Source organism: Myotis myotis, unplaced genomic scaffold, assembly GCF_014108235.1.
Source record: "Myotis myotis isolate mMyoMyo1 unplaced genomic scaffold, mMyoMyo1.p scaffold_m19_p_1, whole genome shotgun sequence".
NCBI lineage: Eukaryota > Metazoa > Chordata > Mammalia > Chiroptera > Vespertilionidae > Myotis > Myotis myotis.
The window spans coordinates 35,125,797-35,151,498 of NW_023416313.1; the positions used below are offsets into that span (position 1 = coordinate 35,125,797).

General features: G+C 44.3%; 1 protein-coding gene across 1 annotated transcript in view; it reads right to left on the reverse strand.

Moving 5' to 3' along the window:
* The window catches only part of IGFBP7 (insulin like growth factor binding protein 7), a 66,352-nt gene extending 63,305 nt beyond the window's left edge, over positions 1-3,047 (reverse strand). Inside the window, exon 1 of the mRNA XM_036335076.1 lies at positions 2,509-3,047. Within this exon, the coding sequence (XP_036190969.1) occupies positions 2,509-2,983 (475 nt within the window). The 5' untranslated portion in view covers positions 2,984-3,047. The remainder of the gene's footprint in view (positions 1-2,508) is intronic.
* Positions 3,048-25,702: the final 22,655 nt, after the last annotated feature.

A 25,702-nucleotide genomic window follows, 5' to 3' on the forward strand; every position in this document is an offset into this window, starting at 1 on the left:
GTGGGAGCCTCTCCTGCCTCCTCAGCAGTGCTAAGGATGTCTGACTGCAGCTAGGCCTGCTCCCTGCTGGCAAGTGGACATCCCCCGAGGGCTCCCGGGCTGCCTGCCAGCTTAGGCCCCATCCCCCAGGGAGCAGGCCTAAGCCAGCAGGTGGTCATTCCCTGAGGGGTCCCAGACTGTGAGAGGGCACAGGCCAGGCTGAGGGATACCTCCCGAGTGCACAAATTTTTGTGCCCCGGGCCTCTAGTATATATATATATATATATATATATATATATATATATATATATATATATATATATATCTCTAATATGCAGTGTCCCCTCAGGAGTTTGACCAGGGGACCGAGTTCAATTGCTCGCTATGATGTGCACTGATCACTAGGGGGCGGCACAGAATGAAAGAAGGCCCCAGCCAGCAGCGGCAGCCAGGAAAAGAAGGCTCTGACTGGCAGCCAGAAGGCCCCCATTGGCCCTGATCACCAGCCAGGCCCAGGGACCCTACCCATGCATGAATTCCATGCACTGGGCCTCTAGTATATTCGAAAATCCGGTTTTAGGCCTCATTATCTGTACTGTGGAAAAGTACTCTGGTGGGCCTTATATTCTTTTCTAAGTTCTCCTATAAATGGTCCCATGCACTAGACCCTGTTTCTAAATTTAGGTTGGGGAGAAAAGGCTAATTTATGTCCAGGTTTCCAGTTTTAGATACTATGTTTCTGAACATTTTCCCAAACATAAAGCAAAACCAGGTCTGTACCCTCATGGGGTTTGCAATCTGGAAAGATGCAGGGAGCTGAGGGTACATGGTAATGAGGTTATAAGACCATAGGTATGCCTCATTTTATTGTTCTTCTCTTTACTGCATTTTGTAGGTGTTGCTTTTTTTATTTTGGTTTTGTTTTACAGAAACAAATGAAAAGTAAGGCTCCCTCATCTAAAGAAAGATTATAACTCACTCTATTTCACTGGAACCTAAGTGCATTATCTCTGAGATATGCCTGCTATTCTATCTGACTACCCGTCTCAGCTATGAGCTAGAATGGATACTACTTAAACAATCACCAAGCTAACTTTCTTTATCTAACCTTTTGTTCCTATTGGCAAAAAATTCCCCTTATGGTGTTTAAGAAAATCTTAATATGTGGAATGAACTCTTCAGCTATGGACATTTCTCTTTCATGATATGACTTCGACCCAAAGGAACAAATAACTGTTTCTGTTGGAAAAGGATGTGGACCACTTTGGATTGTGACTTTCTAAGTTTCAGGTGATAATAATACCAGTACCAGTAAGTCACACAATTTAAGGCTTTTAATCGTGAACTCTGAAATTGGTGACATCCGACCTATTAGCACACGAACTTCTGGGAAAAGCTCTAAAAATGAATTATTTGGAAAGTTTGGTGAAAGTCTGAGCTGTTAAAGAAGCAACTGCTTCTGTCCTTCCAGGAGAAGGGCCTTGCTCCCACTTTCTACTTTAGCTGGGCCCAGGAGAAGGACTGCTAGGTCAGATTTCTAACTCCCCTTGAAACGACTGCCTATGGAAAATGTTATTTCAGGCATTAGAGTTAAAATCTCTGTGTGTGTGTTTCCCCAAGTCTGAACTCTACTTATTTTCCACTTTCATTTATGGCAAGATTGGACTTGCTTGAAATAAAATAAACCATTAAACATAACCTCAAAGCCATTCCTGCTGAACAGTGCATCCTGGGGACGCATAACACAAAAAAGGGAACAAGAAAGAAAAACAAAATGGTTATAAGGTCCCAACAAAACTACATCATAGAGACGCTCTTCAAAGAGTCTGTATTTTTTTTTGCCCACAAATTATTTGCTAGATTGCTGTTTAAGAATCTGTAATTTCCAGTAGGTGAACTATTTTTCTCAATATTAAGAAGCCATGAAATCTTAGTTTCATAGTTCTGACAATCTAGCCATTTAAAGGTGGGACAAACAACTTCTCTCTGAAAGTCCTTATTTCGCATTTCGTCCTCAAACTTCTTTCCCCCATTTCTTGACTTCATCTCTATCTATATACCCAGGCCAAGAAAAAAATGATGATAACATGACATACTTTGTTTCGCCAAAGAATGGGGGCTGCTTTTGCGAATCGACTTGCCAGCTGTTAGCATCAGTTGGGTGAGTTTTTGGGATAGGATGCGGGAGTCTGAAATATCGCTAAATCATACACACACACACACACACACACACACTCACTGGCCTTGCAAGTCCTCACTTTCTTGGTGCACGCAGCAAACGCTAAAACTAAAACCTCCAAAATAACAGAAGACGAGGCGTCTCCCGTCTCTGCCGGCATCCCCGCGGCTGCCAGCCAGTTCCTGTCCTCGCATCTGTTCCCTGGGATGCCCACGGGAGGAGAGTTGCGGAATCAGCGCGGGGCGCACGGGTCGCCATCGCCGGTCGGAATCGACCCGCTAGGGGGAGCCCGGGTCTACAGCGGCGTGAGCCAGGGGGGCGGGGGCGGAGAGGAAAGCGCCGGTGCCCACCTTGCTCGCAGGTGCCCTTGCTGACCTGGCTGATGGCCTTCTCCCCGCGGTTCTCCGCCCTCAGGCTGGCGGTGCGCAGCTGGCACCCGGTGGGGTAGGTGTTGCCGTCGCTGCCGCACACCGGGTAGCGGTTCTTGCACATGCACACGCCGCTCACTCCCGGGCCCCCGGCTGCTGCCCCGGCTTTACCCTTCCGCCTCTTGCGGCTCTTCACGCACTCCATGCCCGGCGCGCAGTACCCCCTGCCCGCGCCGCCGCCCCCGCAGGGCTCGCCCTCGCCGCGGGCGCACATGGGGCAGCAGCCGCACGCGTCGCGGGTCTCGCCCAGCGGACAGCCCCGCGGGGGCAGGGGCGGGCAGGAGGCCGGCTCGCAGGGGCCGCAGACGTCCGAAGAGGAGGAAGAGGAGAGGGGCAGGAGCAGGAGCAGCAGCCCGGCGGCTCCGAAGAGCAGGGCGCGTGCCGGCGGCCGTTCCATGGTGGGGCTCGGCGGCGGCGGCGGCGGGAGCGCGAGTGAGCCGGCACCCGCTGGCCCGCGCCTTAAACGCCGCGCCCCTCCCGGTCGGGCCCACAGGAACCACACCCCGGGGCGGCGAGAGCGCGGACTCCAGCGCGCTCCTGCCGGCGGGGCGGGGTGGGGCGGCCGCGGGCGCCCGGGGCGCGGAAGCTCAGGCCGGCTGCGCGGGGCTCCGGCCTCAGAGCGCACCCGCCGGCCCCCGTTTACCCCTTGGCCCCTCGCCCGGCAGGCTGCGCCCCAGTCTCTCGCAGTCACCTTCTGGACCCTCGTTTTTCCTATCCAGATATTTGTACTTCTTTCTTAACAACAACGACTTTGAACGGAACCGGTGTTCAATGTATGAACTTCTAAGCGGGCCCTGGAGACCTGAGTACTGATTACCCCGCGGTTGGGGAAGCTCTTCCAGGCACAGTTGGTTTTACAACCCCACAGGGGGATTTTGAGTCCCCGTGGGCCCCAGACCCCATGTGGTTTTGGGTTGCAGGCTGAAAGGGACAGATCGTTGCCAACCACTACTCTTTTTGGAACCTCGTAACTGCCTCCTCCACCTCTGCTTTTTTTTAGATCAAGAAAAAAATTTTAATGATTTTCTGAATGTCTTTAAATGTACAATTCTATATTTCTCTATAGTAAAAATTTAAGTTTTTTTTATTGTAGTTTTACATATGTCTCCTTTTCCCCCAATTGACCCCCCCTCCCCCTCCAGCCATTCCCACCCGGGCAAGCCTCCACCGCCCCAGTGTCTGTCCATTGGCTATGCTAATATGCATGCATACAAGTCCTTTGGTTGCTCTCTAACCGCCCCCCCCCCCCCCAACCATTTGTCTCTGGATCTACTTCTTATGCCAAGTCAAGTTGTAAGTGTGAGTCGTACTGGACTCCATCCATGAGAGCGCTGGGCCACTGTTTTAAGTTCCTACTAAAAACTGTGCTGGATCTCCATCAGGCTCTCCGGAGAACTGAGCGGAGGTGCCACTGAGAACTAGTTTTCATCAGCAAGCCTGTGAGACTTCTTATGTAAGCGGTGGACAATCCCTCCTTCATCTTTCTGTAAAACTCAACTTCAAAGCCTCTCTTCCCGAGAATATTGGTCCTTCAAAATCCAGACATTTAAGTTGCTCCTATTTTTTATTGAACAGAAAACACTGCAGTGTACATGATTCTGTATGCCAAGTTTTAGTTATTTTTTTCTGAGCAAAAATACGAGGATTTATAGGATTTTGAGCTAACGCAAAGTGTGTGGTTTACAATGACATCGGCAATACATACATGCCACTCTCACCAGAGTCATCCTAGGATTAGTATTGTAAATGTTTTTGAAAATTAAGTAATCACAACATTGAGGGAATATAAAAACCAAGCACCTTCCTATTCATAAAACTTGGTACTGCTTTTTGGCCTCTCCTTAACATGCTCTTAGAAAAGTGGTACTTAAAAAAAAAGTTCATATGTTGACATGACATTTGTTTAAAAAACAATGAAAAGTCTTTAGAGCAGAATTTTCCTAAGTATTTTTGCCTTTGTCCCACAGTAAGAGATACAATTTACAGTCTCAAGTTGAAACAAATACAGAGTGTACTCTGGTATTTCCTATTCTATTCTATTTCAATTTTATTAATTTGCTGGTCAAAGTCCACCTACAATGACTATCTGTCATAGTTTTAGGTTCCCCAGAAGCCAAATGCTAGACAAAGATCCCAGTGCAAGTAGCTTACATGAGAGGCTGGGTCAGGATACACCATTGAGAAGTAGGGAGTGAGCAGAAAGGGAAGACAGCAATAAAGATGCTTATCAATGGGCTGCCAGACAAGACCTCAGACTCTACAAATTGTGTGTGTGTGTGTGTTGCGGGTGGGGGGGGGGGGGCGGTACTGACAGCACCACTAATACTTTCCCCCCACAGTGTTTTTAAAGGCTGCATGGGAGCCAGGTCGGTGGGAGGGTAGAGAAGGGCCTGGGCTGAGTGATGCTGGAAGAGTTGAAAATAGGAAGAGAACTCCTTTCTTCCAAGAAAGAAGACATTGTCAGCCATTCATCTTCAGTGAGATGAAGAGCCTGTCTATGGAGACAGGATATGCCCTCTGTAAATATAATTTTGCTTCTTCCTGTTTAATCTGGATGGCCTTTATTTCTTTTTTTTCCTAATTGCAAGAAAAAGGTTAGAACCTCCAGTATAATGTGGAATAGAAGTGGCAAGAGTGGGCATCCTTGTTTTCTTCCTGATTATAGAGGGAAAGCTTTTAGTCTTGCACCATTAAGTATGACTAGAGGCCCAGTGCACGTGCACTGGGGGGTGTGTGGGGGGGTCCCTTAGCCTGGCCTGCACCCTCTCACAGTCCGGGACCCCTTGGGGGATGTCTGCCTGCTGGCTTAGGCCCCATCCCCTCGGCCAGGCATTAGTTATCATCAATTCATTTTTCCTCCTTTCCTTCCTCCTTTATCATCATCAGTCAGTAGATTGTCAGATGGTGGCGTGTTGTGTGGATGATCACCCAAGCTCAGATAAACAGCATGTTGGAAAGGAATGAAGCCAGTGCAAATCATTTTGGCACATTTTAGCAACCAGAAAAAGTCCAGCACAGGTGAGGTAAGGTGTGTATGGGGAGAAATGAGTCTGGAGAGAAGGCAAATGCCAGAGGACCACGGGCTTTGCACACCATGCCCAGGACTTTGGACTGGAGCTTATACGTGACAGTGAGCAGGATGCAGGAGAGAGGCAAGATCAGGCTTGCAATGTAGGAAGGTCAATACAGAAGAGGGGAATGGATTCTAATAGGGACAGACTTGACGAAGGAATGTAATTTCCACAATGTCTTTATGTGAGTTAGAAAAAAGATCCGCCCCCCCCGCCCCGCACCACCACTGGGCAGATGCAGCAGAGAATACAAAGCTCAGCAAGCAGATGGTGTTCCGCCTCACTACCTGGGCTGGGTGCCCTGATGCAATGTGCAAACTGCACAATCTTACAGGGAAGCCCTACCTGGTGCCAACATTGTGTCTGGTACAGAATTAGCACTCAATTAAAATTTTGAAAAAGTAAAGGGATGAAAGGGAAGATCAGTTGGGTAGCTACTTCCACCCATTATTGCCAACTACTGCTACCATCCAGGTGGGAATCAATGAGAAGTTGTGGTGATGGGAATGGACCATATTCCTTATTGTCCATCCTGAACACTTTTGTGGGGCAACAGACATAAATCTAGATTGTCCTGGACAACAGGGATATAGGATCACCCTACATAGAAGGCGAGGAATGGATGAGAGATCTATTTAATGTAATTGAATTAATTATTTTTTTATTGTTTAAAGTATTACATATGTCTCCTTTTTTTTCCATGATTGACCCACCAGGACAAGCTAAGAGATCTTTTGTGTGTGTGTGTGTGTGTGTGTGTGTGTGTGTGTGTGTTTTACATTAAATCTTTATTGTTCAGATTATTACATTTGTTCCTCTTTTTTCCCCCAATAACTCCCCTCCTCCCAGTTCCCACCCCACCCTCTGCCCTCACTCCCGACCCACTGTCCTCATCCATAGGTGCACGATTTATGTCCAGTCTCTTCCCGCATCCCCCACACCCCTTTCCCCTCCAAGAATAGTCAGTCCATTCCCTTTCTATGTCCCTGATTCTATTATAATCACCAGTTCATTCTGTTCATCAGATTATTTATTCACTTGATTCTTAGATTCATTTGTTTATAGATGTGTATTTGTTGTTCATAATTTGTATCTTTACCTTTTTCTTTTTCTTCCTCTTCTTAAAGGATACCTTTCAGCATTTCATATAATACTGGTTTGGTGGTGATGAACTCCTTTAGCTTTTTCTTATCTGTGAAGCTCTTTATCTGACCTTCAATTCTGAATGATAGCTTTGCTGGATAAAGTAATCTTGGTTATAGGTTCTTGATATTCATCACTTTGAATATTTCTTGCCACTCCCTTCTGGCCTGCAAAGTTTCTGTTGAGAAATCAGCTGACAGTCATATGGGTACTCCCTTGTAGGTAACTGAGTTTCTTTCTCTTGCTGCTTTTAAGATTCTCTCTTTATCTTTTGCTCTTGGCATTTTAATTATGATGTGTCTTGGTGTGGTCCTCTTTGGATTCCTTTTGTTTGGGATTCTCTGCGCTTCCTGGGGTTGTAAGTCTATTTCTTTCACCAGGTGGGGGAAGTTTTCTGTTATTATTTCTTCAAAGAGGTTTTCAATATCTTGCTCTCTCTCATCTTCTGGCACCCCTATAATTCGGATGTTGGTACACTTGAAGCTGTCCCAGAGGCTCCTTACACTATCTTTGTATTTTTGGATTCTTTTTTCATTTTGCTTTTCCGGTTGGGTGTTTTTTGCTTCTTCGTATTTCAAATCTTTGACTTGATTCTTGCGATCCTCTAGTCTGCTGTTGGAATTCTGTATAATATTCTTTATTTCAGTCAGTGTATGCTTAATTTCTAGTTGGTCCTTTATCACAACATCGAGGGTCTCACTAGATTTCTTGAGGATCTCACTACATTTATCGGCGGTTTCTAGAAAGTTCTTGAAAAACCTTAAAAGTGTGGTTTTGAACTCTATATCCAGTACTTTGCTTTTCTCCATTTCTGTCATTTGTGTCCTGTTTCTTTGTCTCAGCATTTTTTATGCTTCCCTATGTTGATAAAGTGGTTTCTTGTGCTAAGTGTCCTCTAGGGCCCGGTAGCTCAGCCTCCCCAATTACCTGAGGTAGACACTCTTGGTGCACTCCCTTGTGGGCTTTGTGCACAGTCTTGTTGTAGTTAAGCCTTGATTGTTGTAGGTAACACTGGGAGGAATTGACCTCTAGGCCAATTGTCTGTGAGAATCCGCTGTGTCTACGGTGGGAGAACTTCTGTGCTGAAGACACCCTTCTGGGGCAAGACTTGCTTCAGTGGGGCTTTGGTGCTCACTGAGTCTGCCCCCTGAGTGTGTCTCTTATGGATATGCAGAGTTATAATTGGATTGTTCCACTCTGACCACTGGGTACACTGGCTCTGGGATCTAAGGAGGTGCTAATCTAGCCTCTGCCTGAGGCTACCCTGCAGAAGCCAGCTATAAAGCAATGCAAGTTGCCCTGGGGCCTTGGGCAGCTGCAGTTTGTTAAGTAATTTTCAGATGACAAAGGGCCGGGCCTTTCCTATGCAAAAGCCTCCGTGCAGGGCTTGGGCGGGGCGGGGCGGAGCCTCAGGGGATCAACTGGGCGGGCGGAGCGAGTAGTATGGCTGCTCTCAGTCCTGTCCTCAGAGGCCCCAGCAATCGCTGCATGTGCCTCCGAGAGAAAGCTGCCCTCAAGTTCCGACCGATGCCAGACAGTCCCGTTTCTCTCGTATGAGTCTGGGTTCCCAGAGACTTGCCCGGAACTGGAGCTCAGGGCCTGAGACTCCCTCCCGATTGAAAAAGACAATCGTGACCTCAGCCGCCAGCCCTCTCCGCATGCACCTCCGCACCTTTGTATTTTACTTCTGCTCCGTACCTCCTCTGAGTCTCGGTATGCTTTTCTCTTTCCTTCTAGTTGTAGAATTTCCACTCGGCCAGCCTTCCTGTGGTTCTGGATGTTGTCCGTTCTGTCTTTTAGTTGTATTTTTGGAAGGCAGCTATGCTCACCACTATACCACCAACGCCAACTAGTTGTATTTTTGAAGTGGTTGTGCGAGGCAGCAATCTCCGTTGTTTACCTATGCCGCCATCTTGGTTCTCTCTAAGAGATCTTTAAGAAATAAAATATGACCCTTGGAAAGTGTCTGAGAGGAAATCAAGAAAAACCTGGATAGTTTTTGCATGGGAGACTGAGGGAAAGCTGCGGTTAATGCAGATTTGTGCTGGGGGAAGGTGACAGTTGGATTTTGGACATGCTAATTTCTTTTACAAAATCAGGTCTGCCCCATTTGGAAGGGAAGTAGGCTCCTTAGTGATCATAGTGCATTGTTGTAGAGACATTGCTGGCCATTTGACTTAGAGTAAACCCTTGATGTTTATTCTCTTGATATATGTGAAGTCCCTCAATGATATAATCTCACTGTGTAATAAAGGACAGAAACTGATTTCTTACCAGCATTCTGTATCTGATCTTTTTAAAGAGTTATGACCATGCAGGGAAATAGCTAATGATAGAATTGAAACAGTATTAATAGACTATAAAATTCAATATTTAGAGACATAGAACTTGAAGGACTGCCTGGGGGGCGGGGGGGGGGGAGCGGGGGGGGGGCGGTTATTTAAAGCTAGGTGCTGGAGCGTGCTGTTAGTCCTGATCATTAGTTATGAGGGAACAGAGATACCTGAAGAACTCTTAGGGATCATCCAGGAAGGTGATCTCTCTTGTGTTCTGCTGTATTATTTGACAGCCTTTCAAGATTTCAGAAGGTCACTGAATAATAAGCCAACTTCCAAACATACACAGTTGCAATTTAAATTTAAACTCTAATCCTCACTATGCCACACATATCATGCATGCCAGGTTGTTAAACCTCTAGGAGCTTCATTTCCTGGCTTACAAATTATTATTTTACACTTTAACTTTGAATTAACACAGACTTTTACATTTATGTTCCCCTATAAACTAGACTAGAGAGCATTGCTTTTTGTGACAATAAATGGAAAGAGATCTCTGGGCTATTCCATAATGAGGCCTCATCCTTTTTTGTTATGGGGGAAATGATATGATCATTTGGTGGTAAATGATGCAGGGCCCCCATATTAATCTTCCAGTTGCCTGATTGCATAATTCACCTTGGCAAAGGAGAAAAATAAAAAATAAAACATTTCTCCGCATCATTATCAGAGGCCTGGGAGAAGAAACTAGGATGAATATTTTCAGGGACTAAAATGTCATAAACTTAACCGAGTATAAAACTTAGTGCTCATGAAGGGGTTACATGGGCATCTGAAAGTTTGTGAGTGTGTTTATCCTGAGAGCGTTGATTCCTTCCTGTCTGAACAGATCATCAGCTAGGATGTTAGGTGTTGAGTAATAGATGGATGCTTTTTATTTTAAAAAGTTTATTAGGGAATTAGAATAGCAATTATTCCTTTCACTGATGCTAAACATTAACTTTTTTTTTTTTTAAATTGATTTCAGAGAGGAAGGGAGAGAGAGAGATAGAAACATCAATGATGGGAGAGACTCATTGATTGGCTGTCTCCTGCACCCTCTTCGCCCCCACACTGGGGATCAAGCCTGCAACCTGGGCATGTGCCCTGATTGGGAATTGAACCCTGACCTTCTGGTTCATAGGTCGATACCCAATCACTGAGCCACATCAGTTGGGCTAAACATTTATCTTTTATTATTATCATTTATTTAAAAAGATTTAAAAAATATTTTTGTTGATTTCAGAAAGGAAGGGAGAGGGAAGAGAGAGATAGAAACATCAATGATGGGAGAGACTCATTGATTGGCTGTCTCCTGCACCCTCTTCGCCCCCACACTGGGGATCAAGCCTGCAACCTGGGCATGTGCCCTGATTGGGAATTGAACCCTGACCTTCTGGTTCATAGGTCGATACCCAATCACTGAGCCACATCAGTTGGGCTAAACATTTATCTTTTATTATTATCATTTATTTAAAAAGATTTAAAAAATATTTTTGTTGATTTCAGAAAGGAAGGGAGAGGGAAGAGAGAGATAGAAACATCAATGATGAGAGAGAATCATTGATCAACAACTGCCTTCTGCAAGCCCCCTGCTGGGGATTGAGCCCGAAACTCAGGCATGTGCCCTTGACCAGAATCAAACCTGGGACTCTTCAGTCTGCAGGCCAATGCTCTATCCACTGAGCCAAACCAGCTAGGGTGAACATTTACTTTTTAAATGACATTACTGTTGGTTTATTTACTCCTGCAATGGCTTCATTTACTCCTGGATAGGGAATCAGCCTCTTAGGTGAATAACAAGCTAATTCCAGTATTGTCATAATTTGTAGCTATTGAGCCGCAAATCCAAATTCCTTAATGCCAAGCCGCTTCCCTCATTAGTGTCTTCTCATGGCATTCGTGTTTAATAGAAATGCTTGCTTTTTAAGCGAAACAAGGATGTGCCGGAACAGAGGGAATGCTGGAAAAATTTAAGTCCCTCTTCTTTTTTGATTCTTGTTGAGTGGAATCCTCTCAAGATTGGAGTATATTGTTATACCTTATTGAGAAGAAACATTTTTAGGTTTTCTCTAAGGTTCAAAGGTGAAATTTTTGTCCTCCTGTTACGTGACCTTGCATCCTGGGAGCCCATGAGATGCACTGGTGTTTGGCTTGAAAATTAGGGCCTCCAGGGCCAGGGGAGGTTCCCCAGTGATTCTCTTCCTGCAGAAAATGTGATTTGGAATGAGATAGTCAAGAGAGGGGAGAGAGGATACACCTGCAAGAGAAAGGAACTAGTGTTCCTTTGGCCCACAGTGATGTCTCCCAGAGTTCTGTGTGTGATCTGTCTCAGGTTTCAGGAATTCATGGGACAGGCTAGCACATGGCCGGGGAGCCTAGTGGAGGCTTGAACAGTCTTCAGGGTGGGAAGTAGAACCAACTGAGGTGAGCTGTTAGGTGTGCAGCAGGCGTGTTAGGAGGGGCTTTGTGGTGACAATGACGTCTGTGTGGGGAATCTTCCACCTCTTTAGCCATGTCAGTGAGGTGGTAGACATTCATAAGTCCAGGAAGTTGGCTTAATGGGGAAAGTGATGCTTCAAGTGCCTCTCAGAAACCATCTTGTTAAATCACTACATTCTTTTTTTAAAATATATTTTTATTGATTTCAGAGAGGAAGAGAGAAGGAGAGAGAGACAGAAACATCAATGCTGAGAGAAAATCATCAATTGGCTGCCTCCTGCACACCCCACGCTGGGGACCGAACCCACAACCCAGCATGTGCCCCGGACTGGAATCGAACCCGTGACCCTTCAGTCCGCAGGCCAACACTCTATCCACCAAGCCAAACCAGCCAGGGCTAAATCACTACATTCTTTTTTTTTTAAATATATTTTATTGATTTTTTACAGAGAGAAAGGGAGAGGGATAAAGAGTTAGAAACATTGATGAGAGAGAAACATTGATCAGCTGCCTCCTCACATCCCCTACTGGGGATGTGCCTGCAACCAAGGTACATGCCCTTGACCGGAATCAAACCTGGGACCCTTTAGTCTGCAGGCCGATGCTCTATCCACTGAGCCAAACCGGTTAGGGGTAAATCGCTACATTCTTAATGTAATTCTGTACCAATAGCATTTCAAGAGGCTCGTTGGGGACTGAATAAAAGTTATTCCCAAATATAATGGTATCAAACCCTAATTAGAACGTAGAGAATTCTTTTTTTAAAAATTGAATTTAGCCCTAACTGGTTTGGCTCAGTGGGTAGAGCGTCGGCCTGCGGACTCAAGGGTCCCAGGTTTGATTCCGGTCAAGGGCATGTACCTTGGTTGCTGGCACATCCCCAGTAGGGGGTGTGCAGGAGGCAGCTGATTGATGTTTCTCTCTCATCGATGTTTCTGGCTCTCTATCCCTCTCCCCTCCACTCTGTAAAAAAACAATAAAATATATTAAAAAAAATAAAATTGAATTTATTGGGGTGACATCATATATAATAAAAGGCTAATATGCAAATCAACTGAATGGCGGAACAGTCGCTATGACACACACTGACTGCCGGGGCAGATGCTCAGTGCAGGAGCTGCCCCCTGGTGGTCAGTGTACTCCCACAGGGGGAGCACTGCTCAGCCAGAAGCCAGGCTCACAGCTGGCGAGTGCAGTGGCGGTGGCAGGAGCCTCTCCTGCCTCTGCGACAGTGCTAAGGATGTCCAACTGCCGGCTTACACCCGCTCCCTGTGGGGACTGCAAGAGGGCATAGGCTGGGCTGAGGGACCCCCTGAGTGCACGGATTTCGTGCACCGGGCCTCTAGTCCTATATAATAAAGATGTGATATGCAAATATATCACACCCTCACATCATCACAAGATGGCTTCCCCATGCCATCACAAGATGGCCGCTCCCACATCATCACAAAGATGGCTGCCACAAGATGACTGCCCCCACGTCATTACAAGATGGTCATGACAAGATGGTCGCCCCCACGCTGTCACAAGGTGGCCACCACAAGATGGTCGCCCCCATGTCGTCACAAGGTGGCCGCCCCCACATTGTCACAAGATGGCCAGCAGGGGAGGGCAGTTGGGGGCCATCAGATCAGCAGGGGAGGGCAGTTGGGGGCGATCAGGCTGTCAGGGGGCAGTTAGGGGGTGATCGGGCTGGCAGGCAGAAGTGGTTAGGGGCAATCAGGCAGGCAGGCAGGTGAGTGGTTAGGAGCCAGCAGTCCCGGAATGTGAGAGGGACATCCCCCAAAGGGTCCCTGATTGGAGAAGGTGCAGGCTGGGCTGAGGGATACCCCCCTCAGTGCACGAATTTCATGCACTGGCCCTCTAGTTGATTAATAAAATTATATAGGTTTCAGGTGTACAGTTCTACAATATATCATCTGTATATTGTATTGTGTGTTTACCACCTAAATCAAGTCTCCTTCTATTGGCATTAATCCCCCTTTACCTTTTCTACCTCACCCCACCCCTCCTTCCTTCTCGCAATCGCCATACGTTGTCTGTGTCCGTGAATCTTTTTTTTTGGTTAATCCCTTCACTCTTCTCACCCAGCCCTTAATCCCCTCCCCTTTGATAGCTGTCAATCTCTTCTATGTATCTATGAGTCTGTCTCCACTTTGTTTATTTTGTTCAATTCCACATGTAAGTGACTGGCTTATTTCACTTAGCATAATGCTCTCCAGGTCCAGCCATGCTGTCGTAGAAGGTAAGATTTCCTTTTTTTTATAGTTGAGTAGTATTCATTGTGTAAACATACCATGGCTTTTGTATCCACTCATCTACTGATGGGCACTTGAGCTGCTTCCAGATCTTGGCGGTTGTAATTAATGCTGCAATGAACATAGGAGTGTATATATTATTTTGAATTAATGGTCCAGGTTTCTTCAGATATATTCCCAGAAGTGGAATTGCTGGCTCATAAGGCAGTTCCATTTTTAATTTTTTGAGGCAACACCATACTGTTTTCCACAGTGGCTGCATCAATCTGCATTCCCACCAACAGTGCACAAGGGTTTCCTTTTCTCCACATCCTTGCCAGCACTTGTTTGTTGATTTATTGATGATAGTCATTCTGACAAGTGTGAGGTGATACCTCATTGTAGTTTTAATTTGCATTTCTCTAATGACTAGTGACATTGTGCATCTTTTCACATATCTATTGGCCATCTGTGTGTCCTCTTTGGGGAGGGCCTATTCAGGTCCTTTGCCCATTTTTAAATTGGATTGTTTGTTTTTTTGGTGTTGAGTAGTATGAGTTATATATATATTGAGGACATAGAGAATTCTTAATCTGGGCCTCTTGAGGCTACTCTGGTTAGTTGAGGGCTTATATGGAAAAAAATACTATTGATTTACCACCCAGTTTGATAAGAGGAATGATGGATTTTTTACAGTTTTCTTTATAAAGCACTTTAAAACCTGTACTACAGCTGCTTCCTCAACTTCTCCCCTTTGACCTCCCTGCCAAACCAAAATACTCTGGTTCCCTGGATGTGCCATCCTCTCCACATGTTACTTACTCTTTTTGGAATTCTCTGGAGAATTTCCTTATTCCCAAGACCTGTTTCCTCCCTCTGGGTGCTTGGCCTCCTTTGCCCATTTCCCTCCTGGAAGCTGTCTTCCTTCTGAACCACAGCCAGGTCTGGACTTGTGCAGCTGTTGCCAGGTGTGGATGGAAAAGGGGTCATATCTTAACCTTGACAAGCTCAAGGGAGTCCTGCATGGCAGGCCCACAGACTCAGAGACCTAAAGTAATGACATAGGATGGTCTGAACATAAAAATTTCTAACTAAAAGTAGATCATGGTGGGTAGTCATATCCTTGGCCTATAGTTTCCTTGTGAAGGTCAATGCTTTTCTTGAAGAGCCTGTCTAATCTTTTCCTGACCACTCATGACACACCTACCACACCAGAACACAAGATCACAGAACCCCTCATTGTTGTCTTGTTCCCAGAATACCATCTCTATGTGCTATAAATGCTAATTGTTAGCTATCCTGTATCCACCAATAGAAAGGAGGTATGGGTCTCCCCATTTTACCCTTTGTCCAATCTCTGAGATTTTCTTGCTTTGCTTTCTCCCACCCTTTTAATCTACCCCCAATGGATTTCCGGTATGCTTCCTCCCATGTTTCCTCCTTTGATTCTAAGGTATAAAATAAGCTGTAAAACTGCCCTTCTCTGGAGCATTTTCCCAATCCATGGAGATTTTGCTTTCCAACATTTGTTGTCAATTTGGCTCAAATAAACTCACAAAAATCCTCTACAGGTTTGGACATTTCCTATGTCAACACAGGCCTATCTGACGCCCGCCTGCCCGTGTAGACCTCTGTGTGTTGTCTGCTCCAGAAGTTCAGTTCCTTCTTACTGGACCTTTCTGGGTTGGCTGTTCACTTGGCCTACTCTCATTAGTCTCTGTCCTATTCTCCACACGCATGTCCATACCCCAGGCATGTTCTTCCACAGCCTCTGTAGCTGCATTTGCCTACAAGAGCTTCCTTCTTCCCAGACTTTCCCAATTTGTCTATTCTGCCCTGCTCTGCCTTTGCCAAATCCTTTCTTTTTCCCTGGAGGTTTTTAGGGTAGGAGGAAAAATAAACTATGACTGGGCTCATTTGGAATTTGGCTGCGAGAATCTTGTTCTTCTCTTCTTTTTGGGTCTATTTTTAAAACATTGAGAGCTCAGAGGAAGCAAACCCTTCTCAAAAGGCTAAGGCACTCGTCTCTGATCCCCAGAGCATTCTTGCTCATCCTCTAGCTCAGACATTGTTGTCTGTAACCCTCAGGTCTGGTGGAGGAGCCCCTCTAACCCTCAGGTGTGGGGGAGGAGCCCATCCTGGGTGCATTTACCATCTTAGAGTTACTAACCACCAGACTGTGCAATCTCAGGATAATGACTAGCTTTAAAAAGTGATTTACTATTGCTGTATCTCTAGCACTCAGCTCAATGGGTGCATGTATGCATGCATGAGTGAATAAATGAATGAGTGAATGAATATGAATGAATACTTTATTCATTTCCTACCGGTTAGCTCTCTGTTGCCTAAGACATCTTAGTTGCCATATAATTTTCAGATTTTTTTTTGTGTGTGGGGAGGGGGAGCCCCTTTCTTCTCTTATTCCAGTTTCCAGCCTACCTGTATTACCTTGAGTAAGTAACCTCTCTGTGCCTCAATTTTCTGATCTTTAATTTGAGGATGAGAGTAGTACCTACCTCACAAAGTTGTAGGGGCCTTAAGTGAACTAATGCACATAGAGTACTTGGAGCTGTGCTTGGGACATAATTAGCCCTCAATAAATGTTATTATTTAATGATTGCATGTGCTTTCCTTGGTGTCTTCATAGGATTACTAAACCAATGATACTTGACACAATTGATTAATAGAATAAAATAGATCACTTGTTGGACCTTCCCCTCTCACTATGTTAGAGGGAATTATGTAAATACAGCTTTATTTTCCTTTTTCTTTGCTCCCCTGTTTGATTCCTCTCATGTCTTTTGAAGGGACTCAGGGTATTGAGGAGGGTGGGTGGGTAGCTCTGCTGGTGGCCCTTAGGATTAAATGGCTTTGCAGGCCACACGTTGAATATGAGAGATACCTGATGTTTGCCCTAAGTTTGAAAATCTTTCAATAGTTTTACAAGGCCAATTTTTTTTTTTTTGAAAACCCTATGAGAACACATAAATGTGAAATGGTGACTGGTACAAAAGGGAAACGCGTTTGTGTATGGTTGGTCTTTCTAGCTCAACTTGCAAAGATTTCCAAGCTGGATCTCTGAGCTGTGGGCTGATGGGAAAATCTCTGGGAGAACAGCACTTCTCGAAAAGCATGGCCTCCTCTGCTCCCATGGAAGCTTCAGTTTCACAATTGCTGCTTTAGGACCTACCGAGATTTGGGAATTCTCTTTCCTCATTCTTTAAAAATAACCAATAAGGCAGAGGTTCCAAGGCATCAAAGGGCTTTTCTATTAATTACTCTTTCATTCTCAGTCTCAAAGAATAGTAAATGACATGTGAATATACCCCATACTGGTTTCAGCCCCCTGCTAGTGAGATACTTTCCTTCTCAAAAGGCTGAGTAGTTCTAGTCCTCCACTTAAAGAAGTTTTTATTGATTTCAGAAAGAGGGAGAGGGAGGTAAAGAGAGGTAGAAATATCAGTGATAAGAGAGAATCATCAATGGGCTCATCCTGCACTCCCCCTACTGGGGGTTGAGCCCAAAACCTGGGTATGTGCCCTGATGGGGAATCAAACTGTGACTTCCTGGTTCATGGGTTGACACTCAACCACTGACCCACATCTGAGCTCGTCCTTCACTTTTAAGGGCAAAATGGACACAGAGGGTCCTGCTGACTATTTGGAGCTGAATCAAAGGGGAGGGGGGGCTGTTTTATTCCCTTTTATTATCTCCCATGTTGCAGAAGAGATGGTCAGTGCGAACAGCCAGTCTGAATGTAATCACTGCATTTGAAGCAGGTTCATGGTTCATTCTGCCTCTGCTCCACAGTAGCAACACTGAACAGCAAACTGGCCCAATTTTGTGGAGAGAGGTGTCTCCCAGGAATCTCACAAGCGTTACCTGTTCCACCAGTTGCAGTATTTGCTTTTCTGGAAAAGGTTTGTACAGATCTCAGTGTAACTCTCTTAATAGTCATAGTTCTCAATTCTGTTTTTTCTTCCCAAGAGAAGAAGTATTATTAATTTCCTGGTGAGGGCCGGTCTTAAGAATTTGATCAAGCAGAGCCTTGATAAGGAAAGCAATAGATGCTTTGGAAATGTCCTGTCATTCTGGCCTTAAAAATGGAGGAAATGGTGGTTAGCTTAGTTTTCTATTGCTGCTTAACAATAACACAAGTTTAGCAGCTTGCAGGATTAACTGGGTTCTCTGCTTAGGCTGAAATGAAAGTGTGGGATGGATTGGGTTCTTATCTCAAGGGTCTGGGGGAAGAATCCACTTCTAAGATCATTCATGTTGTTGGCAGAATTTACTTGCTGTGATTGTAGGACTGAAGTCCCCTCTTTCTTGCTGGCTGGTGGCTGGACAGCTCTCTATGGCCCTTGCATGTGGCCCTCTCCATCTTCAAAGCCAGCAAATCCTTTAAGCCTCTCAAATCTCTCTGACTTCCTCTTCTGCCTCCAACCAGAGAATACTCTCTGCTTTTAAAGAGTTCATTGGATTAGACTAGGCTCACCTGGATAGTCTCCCTTTGAGTAACTCAAAGTCAGTTGATCAGTGATAATTTAATTATATCTGAAAAATCTTTTTTTGCTACCTAATGTAGCATCATCATGGACATGATATCTCATCCTATTTACAGTCCAGGAAGTTAGGGTGGGAAATCTTGGGTGGCCAGTTTAGAACTCTGCTTATTACAATGGTCAAATATTGTCTTCTGAAATTAATTATTCACTGCAGCCGAGCTCTGTCACTCCCTGTCTTGCTTTTGTGAGCCCGTGTACCTCACAGTTTGTTGCCTAGGTTCTATATCTTAATCAATGGACTTTTTCGTGTGTCAAAGAGTGGGGGGCACTGATCCCTGGTTTCATCTGTTGGCTTTGGACTTTGAGGCTTGGTGTTCCAAGCACCCATCTTTGCTTGGATTACACAAGGAGAGAGTTCAGAAGCAGACAGCAGCCGACAGAACTCCGGCCAGTCTGAAAACCTGTGTGCTTTAATGTTACAAGCAAATAAGAAATTGCTGCTGTATTCACAGACCAACAATTATCTCATTAAATAACTTCTCAGACCTAGATTTAGCCATTATGAATGATGTTTTGATAAAGAACATCTGGTGTTGTTTTCAATGAATATGATACCACTAAACATTGATTAAAAACTGATTTAAAAACTTAATAGCCTCCTTCTTTAGAAGATGGCTAAATGCAAAAAGAAAAATGTCACTTATTTAAATTGTTTTTCCTCCCTCCCTTGTTGCTCTGTTTGAACTGGATTCCCATGAATGACTTTAAAACCCATACAATTTTGGATACTGTAAATCTTAATAAATAAGATTACCATACCAACACTGCTGTTCTCACTCTTTTACTATTGATACCTCATTTTATTTTTATGCTTTAATTAAATTGAGTATATTTTATGTTGCGGCTTGCTTTAAAACAACTGCAGTGCATATAATTGACACTATTTCATCCTTGTTAGAAAGTGCTGAGTTGAATTAAACACACCAGTTCCATCATTTCCTTTTACATTTAATCTGTGTAAAAGACAGAAATAATATAAACTGTATTTCTTTTCCAAGTTACCCTGATAGGTGAAAATAGCTAACCACCTAGTAATTACTAATAAAGACTGAAATGAAATCTTTACCATTAGCATAACTCACATCTATATAAGAATAGATATTTAGTGGTATAAAGGAATTTTGCTTAGTAACTTTTCCCAAATGGTATGTAACAAATAATAAACACATTGTTGCTATTCCATGTACTACATATAAAGTATAAATCTTCAAGCACATATTTTAATATATTTTTACTTAAATTGTCATGTTTAGTCTAAGTATTTTGGGTGGAGAAACGATACTGTGCCATATTTCTATGGAGCAGAGCTCCACAAACTGTTTGGTAAAGGGCCACACAAGAGATATTTTCCACTTTCCAGGCTTTATATGATCTTGAAACTATACAATTCGGCTGTTGTAGCATAAAAGCAGCCATGAACGATACGTCAACAAATGAATGTGGCTGTGTTCCAATAAAACTTTATTTACAAAAACAGGTAGTGAGCAGGATTTGACCAGGTGGGCCATAGTTTGATGACCCCTGCTGTCAAGAATAGTGACCAAACACTGGCTATTGTTGACAGCCGAGAAAAAAATCAATAGGTCAATTCATGAATAAGGGTCCTGATTAGGATGCTTTTGTTAGCATAGATTATTTTTTGTTTGTCTTGCAAGAGTTTGTCTAAATTTAATCTGTTGATTCCCATGCTGGGATTTCTTCCCACATATTTATTTTCAAGTAGGAACATGGGCTCATTAGTATGTTCACAAGCGTAAGCCAACAAATAACTATCCTGAAGAAAATGTGCTATTTTCTCTTCTTTAATGTTTTTATTGATTTTTTTTTTTTGAGAGAAGAAGAAAGAGGGAGAGAGAGAGAAATATCGATTGAGCCCACAACCAGGGCATATGCCCTGACTGGACCTGTGACCTCTCGGTGCATAGGATGGCACTCAAACAAGTGAGCCACAGTGGCCAGGGGAACATGTTTATCTTATACACAAACTTGGCTTAAGTCAGGCCAGAGTTTGCAGGCTTTCAGCTTTATACAATTGTAATTTTTTATTTCATTTCAGAAAGAAGGTTAAGTACAGTGAAAAAGCCAGGAAGTGTTTCTCTAATGGAACTTGGGGAATGGATACTATGATTTTGCTAATAAAAAACAGGAAAATCTGAGGGCACAGGGCAAAGGCAGCCATCTGCTAGTCAAGAAGAGGGGCCTCAGGAAAAATCAGCCCTGCTGACTCCATGGTTTTGGACTTCAGCCTCCAGAACTGTGAGAAAATAAATTTCTATTGTTCAAGCCAAAACAACAAAACAAAACAAAAAACCAGGGAAGTTATTTCTCCTTGTCTTTTGTGCATGATGATGTTTTTTCCCCCTCAGATACAAATATGCCTGAAAAATGTGATAGATGCCTGGCCAGAACATGTGATGTTCCCACAGTGCCTTTTTACACATTGCTTTCTATAGGCACAGCATTCTTACCCAAGAGCAGTTACTGAGCTCCCTGTCGGTTGCTTTGTGGCAGAACAGCTGCCTCCTGGTCTGCAGTTGCTGACACAAATGTTACTTATTAAGGGCCTTTTCCCTCAATGAGAAGTCAGAGTCTGGGTGATGTTAATATCCAGAGAGGCATTCATCCAGCCGGCCAAGCAGCTTTCTTCTATGACTGGGCTCAGGTGGCCCATGCAGGAACAAAGCAATCCCTTTCCTTATAAACACGATTGTTTTGTCACGTAGGCAACATTGCCTGTATGTTGAAACCATAGAGTACTAAGTATCATTCTGCAACAGCTTGTGGAGGGAGGCATTAATAGTACTTATGCCTGGCCGGCGTGGCTTAGTTCTCAGTTCAATTCCCAATCAGGGCACATGCCCGAGTTGCGGGCTTAATCCCCAGTGTGGGGCGTGCAGGAGGCAGCTGATTAATGATTCTCTCTCATCATTGATGTTTCTATCTCTCTCCCTTCTTCTCTGAAATCAATAAAAAATATTTTAAAAAATAATACTTATACTCACCATTTCACTGAGGGCCTATTGTGTTCTAGGAATGTCTAACATGTTTTATCTAATCCTTACAATAACCATAAGAGGGAGGAATTGTTAGCACCATTTTACTTGCATGGAAAGGGAAGCTCAGAGTTTCAGTGACTTACAGAAGCTGGTGAAGCTGGTAAAGGGTGGGGTTGGGCCTCGTGCTCAGCCCACTTTAAAACCAGAGCCCTTGTCTTTCTCTTAGAGTTAGAATACGGGTTTCGATATAGCTCAAGGCCAGTGGTTCTCAATGGCTGTGTTCTGACTCAGAGCAATTAAGTCACAATCTCTTGAGTGGGCCCTGGGTGTGGATATTTTTCAAAAGCACCCCAGTGACATTAACCTACCAGTGATACCCAGTGATCTCAAGGGTAAAATCTGGAGACAGCCTGCATTTGGGTAAAGACTGGCTTATCTTAGTTGTAAAATGGGTAAAATTTATCCTGTGACCCTCGCTGCGCCCTTCCATGCCATTTTGTGCTGCCACGTCACTCTCCGAAGCCCACCTTCAGGAACCCGTGCCCTCTATGTGACACACGCATGGGAGCCTCCTGTGTCTGGCATGGCTGCCACCCTTCAGCTCCGTCTTTCTGTGAATAAGACTGTAAGGGGTTTTTATGTGGCATTTTGTTATCGGGTTCTTAACCTTTCTCTTGGAAAGAAGCCTGGAGTAGGTCCCTAGCAGAGGTTGCAGCAAGGTGATTCCTGGGTTTGGGGAAAGGAGTGCTAATTCCGAATGGGCGGAATCTGGGAGAGCTGAAACCTGAGAATTCTGAAGTGAAGCTATAACATCTACAGAGTGATAGAGGGTGTTGGGCCTAGCTGGGGCGAACCTTTTTGGCAGAGAGGGATCAGCTTGAGGCAAGATCTAACTACACCCCAAAGGCCCTACCTCCAAATAACATCGCAGTGGGGATTTGGTTTCAACATGAGAATTTTGGAGGGGACACAAACCTTTGGTCCATCGTAATGATAAAGGCACTGGAATGATAAAACAGGGTCATCTGATACAGTAAAACTGGGAGAGCCAGATATCAAATAAGGTCAGGGAAGATGACCGAGCCAGAGCCTGCTCAGCCTGGGGGCCATGGAAAACAAGTAGAAAAATAGTTGTGGGGAGAGGGGGGTGGCAGGGCGGAGGGGTGGGTGGGAGAGGAGCAGTGAGGAAACTGGAGGTGGGAGGGGCTATGTCAGTGGTTCTCAACCTTCTGGCCCTTTAAATACAGTTCCTCATGTTGTGACCCAACTATAAAGTTATTTTCGTTGCTACTTCAAAACTGTAATGTTGCTACTGTTATGAATCATAATGTAAATATCTGATATGCAGGATGGTCTTAGGCGACCCCTGTGAAAGGGTCGTTTGCCAAACGGATCGCGACCCACAGGTTGAGAACCGTTGGGCTATGTGGTCTCAGAGATTTAGGGAGCCAGAGGTGATTTCTGGTGGGTTTCTGGTTCCTTTGAGCCCTGGAGCTATTTCTGCTATTTCCTCCCTTGCATTTCTTCACTAACACACACACACACACACACACACACACACACACACACACCCTCTCTTTGAAGGTACCTTGAGTGGGTCTGATGTTTTGCTAGCCAAAGTGCTTCAACTGAAAACAGAGATAAAGTGAGGACTCTTCTGAATGGCAGGCTGCAGGTTTGGACTTGGCTCTGTATCCGGAAGAGCCTTTGAGCAGTGTACAGCAAGTTCATGTTCTGGTGTCAGGGTAAACATTCCTTTTTCAAGGATGGAAGGCCACTGATAGCACGGAAGCATGCATCCCTCTGCCAACTGCTGGAACGAGAAAAACAACCACCACCTCCCTGGCTGCCAGCGATCTGGCCAGCCACCACCTGTTCTCAGTGCTGTGCGTCGTGCTTAGCTTAGCTAGGCAGCTCCCACAGCACCTGGGATGCAAAAACATTCTGAATTTCTCCAAACACCGCAGCAGGGCTCTTTAAACAGCACGATATTCAGGAAATAGTCATTATCTCCACACCTCCTGCATCCTGTGGGGTGGATTATTGGATGAACTTCAGAGGCTTGAGCTCCAGCGAGTGCCAAGCCCTACGGGTCCAGATCTCTTGTCCACACGGATACCCTACAAGTTGGGCAGTAGAGCCAGGCTGCCCCTCAGTTTTGTTGGAGGGGGATTTGGGCTTGATTCTCTCCACCTGTGTGGGGTCTTCACTGCCCATCAAATGAACTGCCTGCATCAGCACAAAAAAATAGGTGCAGATTTGTAGGAGAGCAGAAGTGACTGTTGGTGTTGCACGTATTTTCCACAGGGGGCTTTGGCCAATTACAGGGGAAAAGAGACTCATCTCTCTTCACTTTCGGGGGCAACACTGTCAGCCATCAACTGGTGTCAGCCATCTTCCCTTCATTTTCCCTTTCCTTCCCACATCTGGCAGCAATGAAAGCTGATCTTCAGAGATGAAGCAATTGTTATCAGCCTGGGCTGGGTGAGGAAAACAGAGGTTGGTAGTCAATACCTACATGAAACTTTAAAAATACTCTTTATTTTCAACTACATATTGTAACTCTCTAGTGTCCCCTGATGTGCACACCTATTCTTTTGTGGGTTTTAAACTTTACTTAAAAGCCAAACCCTGTCAAGTAAATTTGGTAGAGCCGGATTAAGAAGCAGGTTATCTGAGCTGCTTCCTAGGGAGGCAACTTTAAGGGATTCTGAAATAAATCAGAACTCTGATGCTTTTAAACTCATGCTCCCACCTGCTATTATTTTCAAAAGCATCAACATGTATATTGCTCCTAATACGAATGAAATAGAGGCCCTCATGTGGAAATAAAAATGAAAACAAAAACAAACAGAAAACACTCTTCGATGATGGTGGCCAAGTTTGTTGGACTGGTTTCATGACTCTAGTATGTGTGAAGTTTGTCAGCCCAACCAACCCTAGCTAGCCAGCCAGCCTCGAGTTGGCAGCCGAAATCAGCTGACAAAACCCAACAATTCATCACTTAGTTCTGCTGACTGAGAACAAATGATTAATTTTGTTGCATAAATTTTAAGCCCTTTAACATCTACTAAAATGTATCTGGTTTGGATACACCCCACTTTACATTCTAAATGAGACAAAAAATTTCAGAAGAAAGACAAAACAAAACCAGATAAAAACACCAGAAAGACAAAACAAAACATGATAAAAGCACAATGAAAAAGCCATGTCAGCTCTTCCATTCCAGTGAGCTTGAGGGTCTGGGTGTGAGTGAATAGTGCTTTGTAGTTAGGAGTAATGGAAATTCAGTGAAAAGAAGGACAAATAAGTTAAAATATATGTTAACGATAAGTATATGTAACTGTCCCTTGTTCTGAACTTAAAAGGATATATAACTTTTATCAACAGAAGACAAAAGTCAATTTCTTTCTACTGTCACTATTTGCTGTTTATCACTCAATATTTAAAGAATTGCTCCAAACCATTAGCCAGTTGAGAAGAACCCTTGCACCCCAGACTAGGCTGATTGGGTGGATGCCCAATACAGTGCGCTGAATGAAAGGAAGGCCTCTGGTTGAAGTGGGAGCCTGGACACACACAGCTTTTGATTTTTTCCTCCTTCCCTACAGCTGCTCTACTGAATCATTGTCTGACGGTTCCTAATCCTCATTTTTTTCCTCTGCATTCAGTAGTTGGCCCTGACTTCATTCTTGTCTTTTCCACCACCTGATGCTGGTAGTTCTCAAATGCCAGTGCTTAGAGCAGCTCCGGCCCCGACAGTTCACACTACACATGGAGTGGTGAAAGAAAACAGCTTAGTGAGTTTTTGCAAAGACAAATTATTCCATTTAAAACATGTTGTTTCATTTAGAGATAATGTCTACTCTACTTGTATGGTCATTAAAGTACTCTGTTTTTAAATTTATTTATTTATTTATTTTGAGAGAGAGAGAGAGAGAGAGAGAGAGAAGAGAGAGAAGAGAGAAGAGAGAGAGAAGAGAGAGAGAGAAACATCAGTTTATTGTTCTACTTATTTATGCATTCATTGGTTGATTCTTGTATGTACTCTGACTGGGGATCAAACTCACACCTTAGCATATCAGGATGGTATTTCAACTAACTAAACTACCCAGCCAGGTCTAAATACTCTCTCTCTCTCTCTCTCTCTCTCTCTCTCTCTCTCTCTCTCGATGAAATAATGAGGATTTCAGATTTAAAAAGTAATTGTGAGTTTGGGCAAAATATAAAGTTTTTATCTCTGAGTTAGTCCTCAAGATTTAAATTTTTTTTTTTATTGATTTCAGAGAGGAAGAGAGAGGGAGAGAGATAGACACATCAATGATGAGAGAGAATCATTGATTGGCT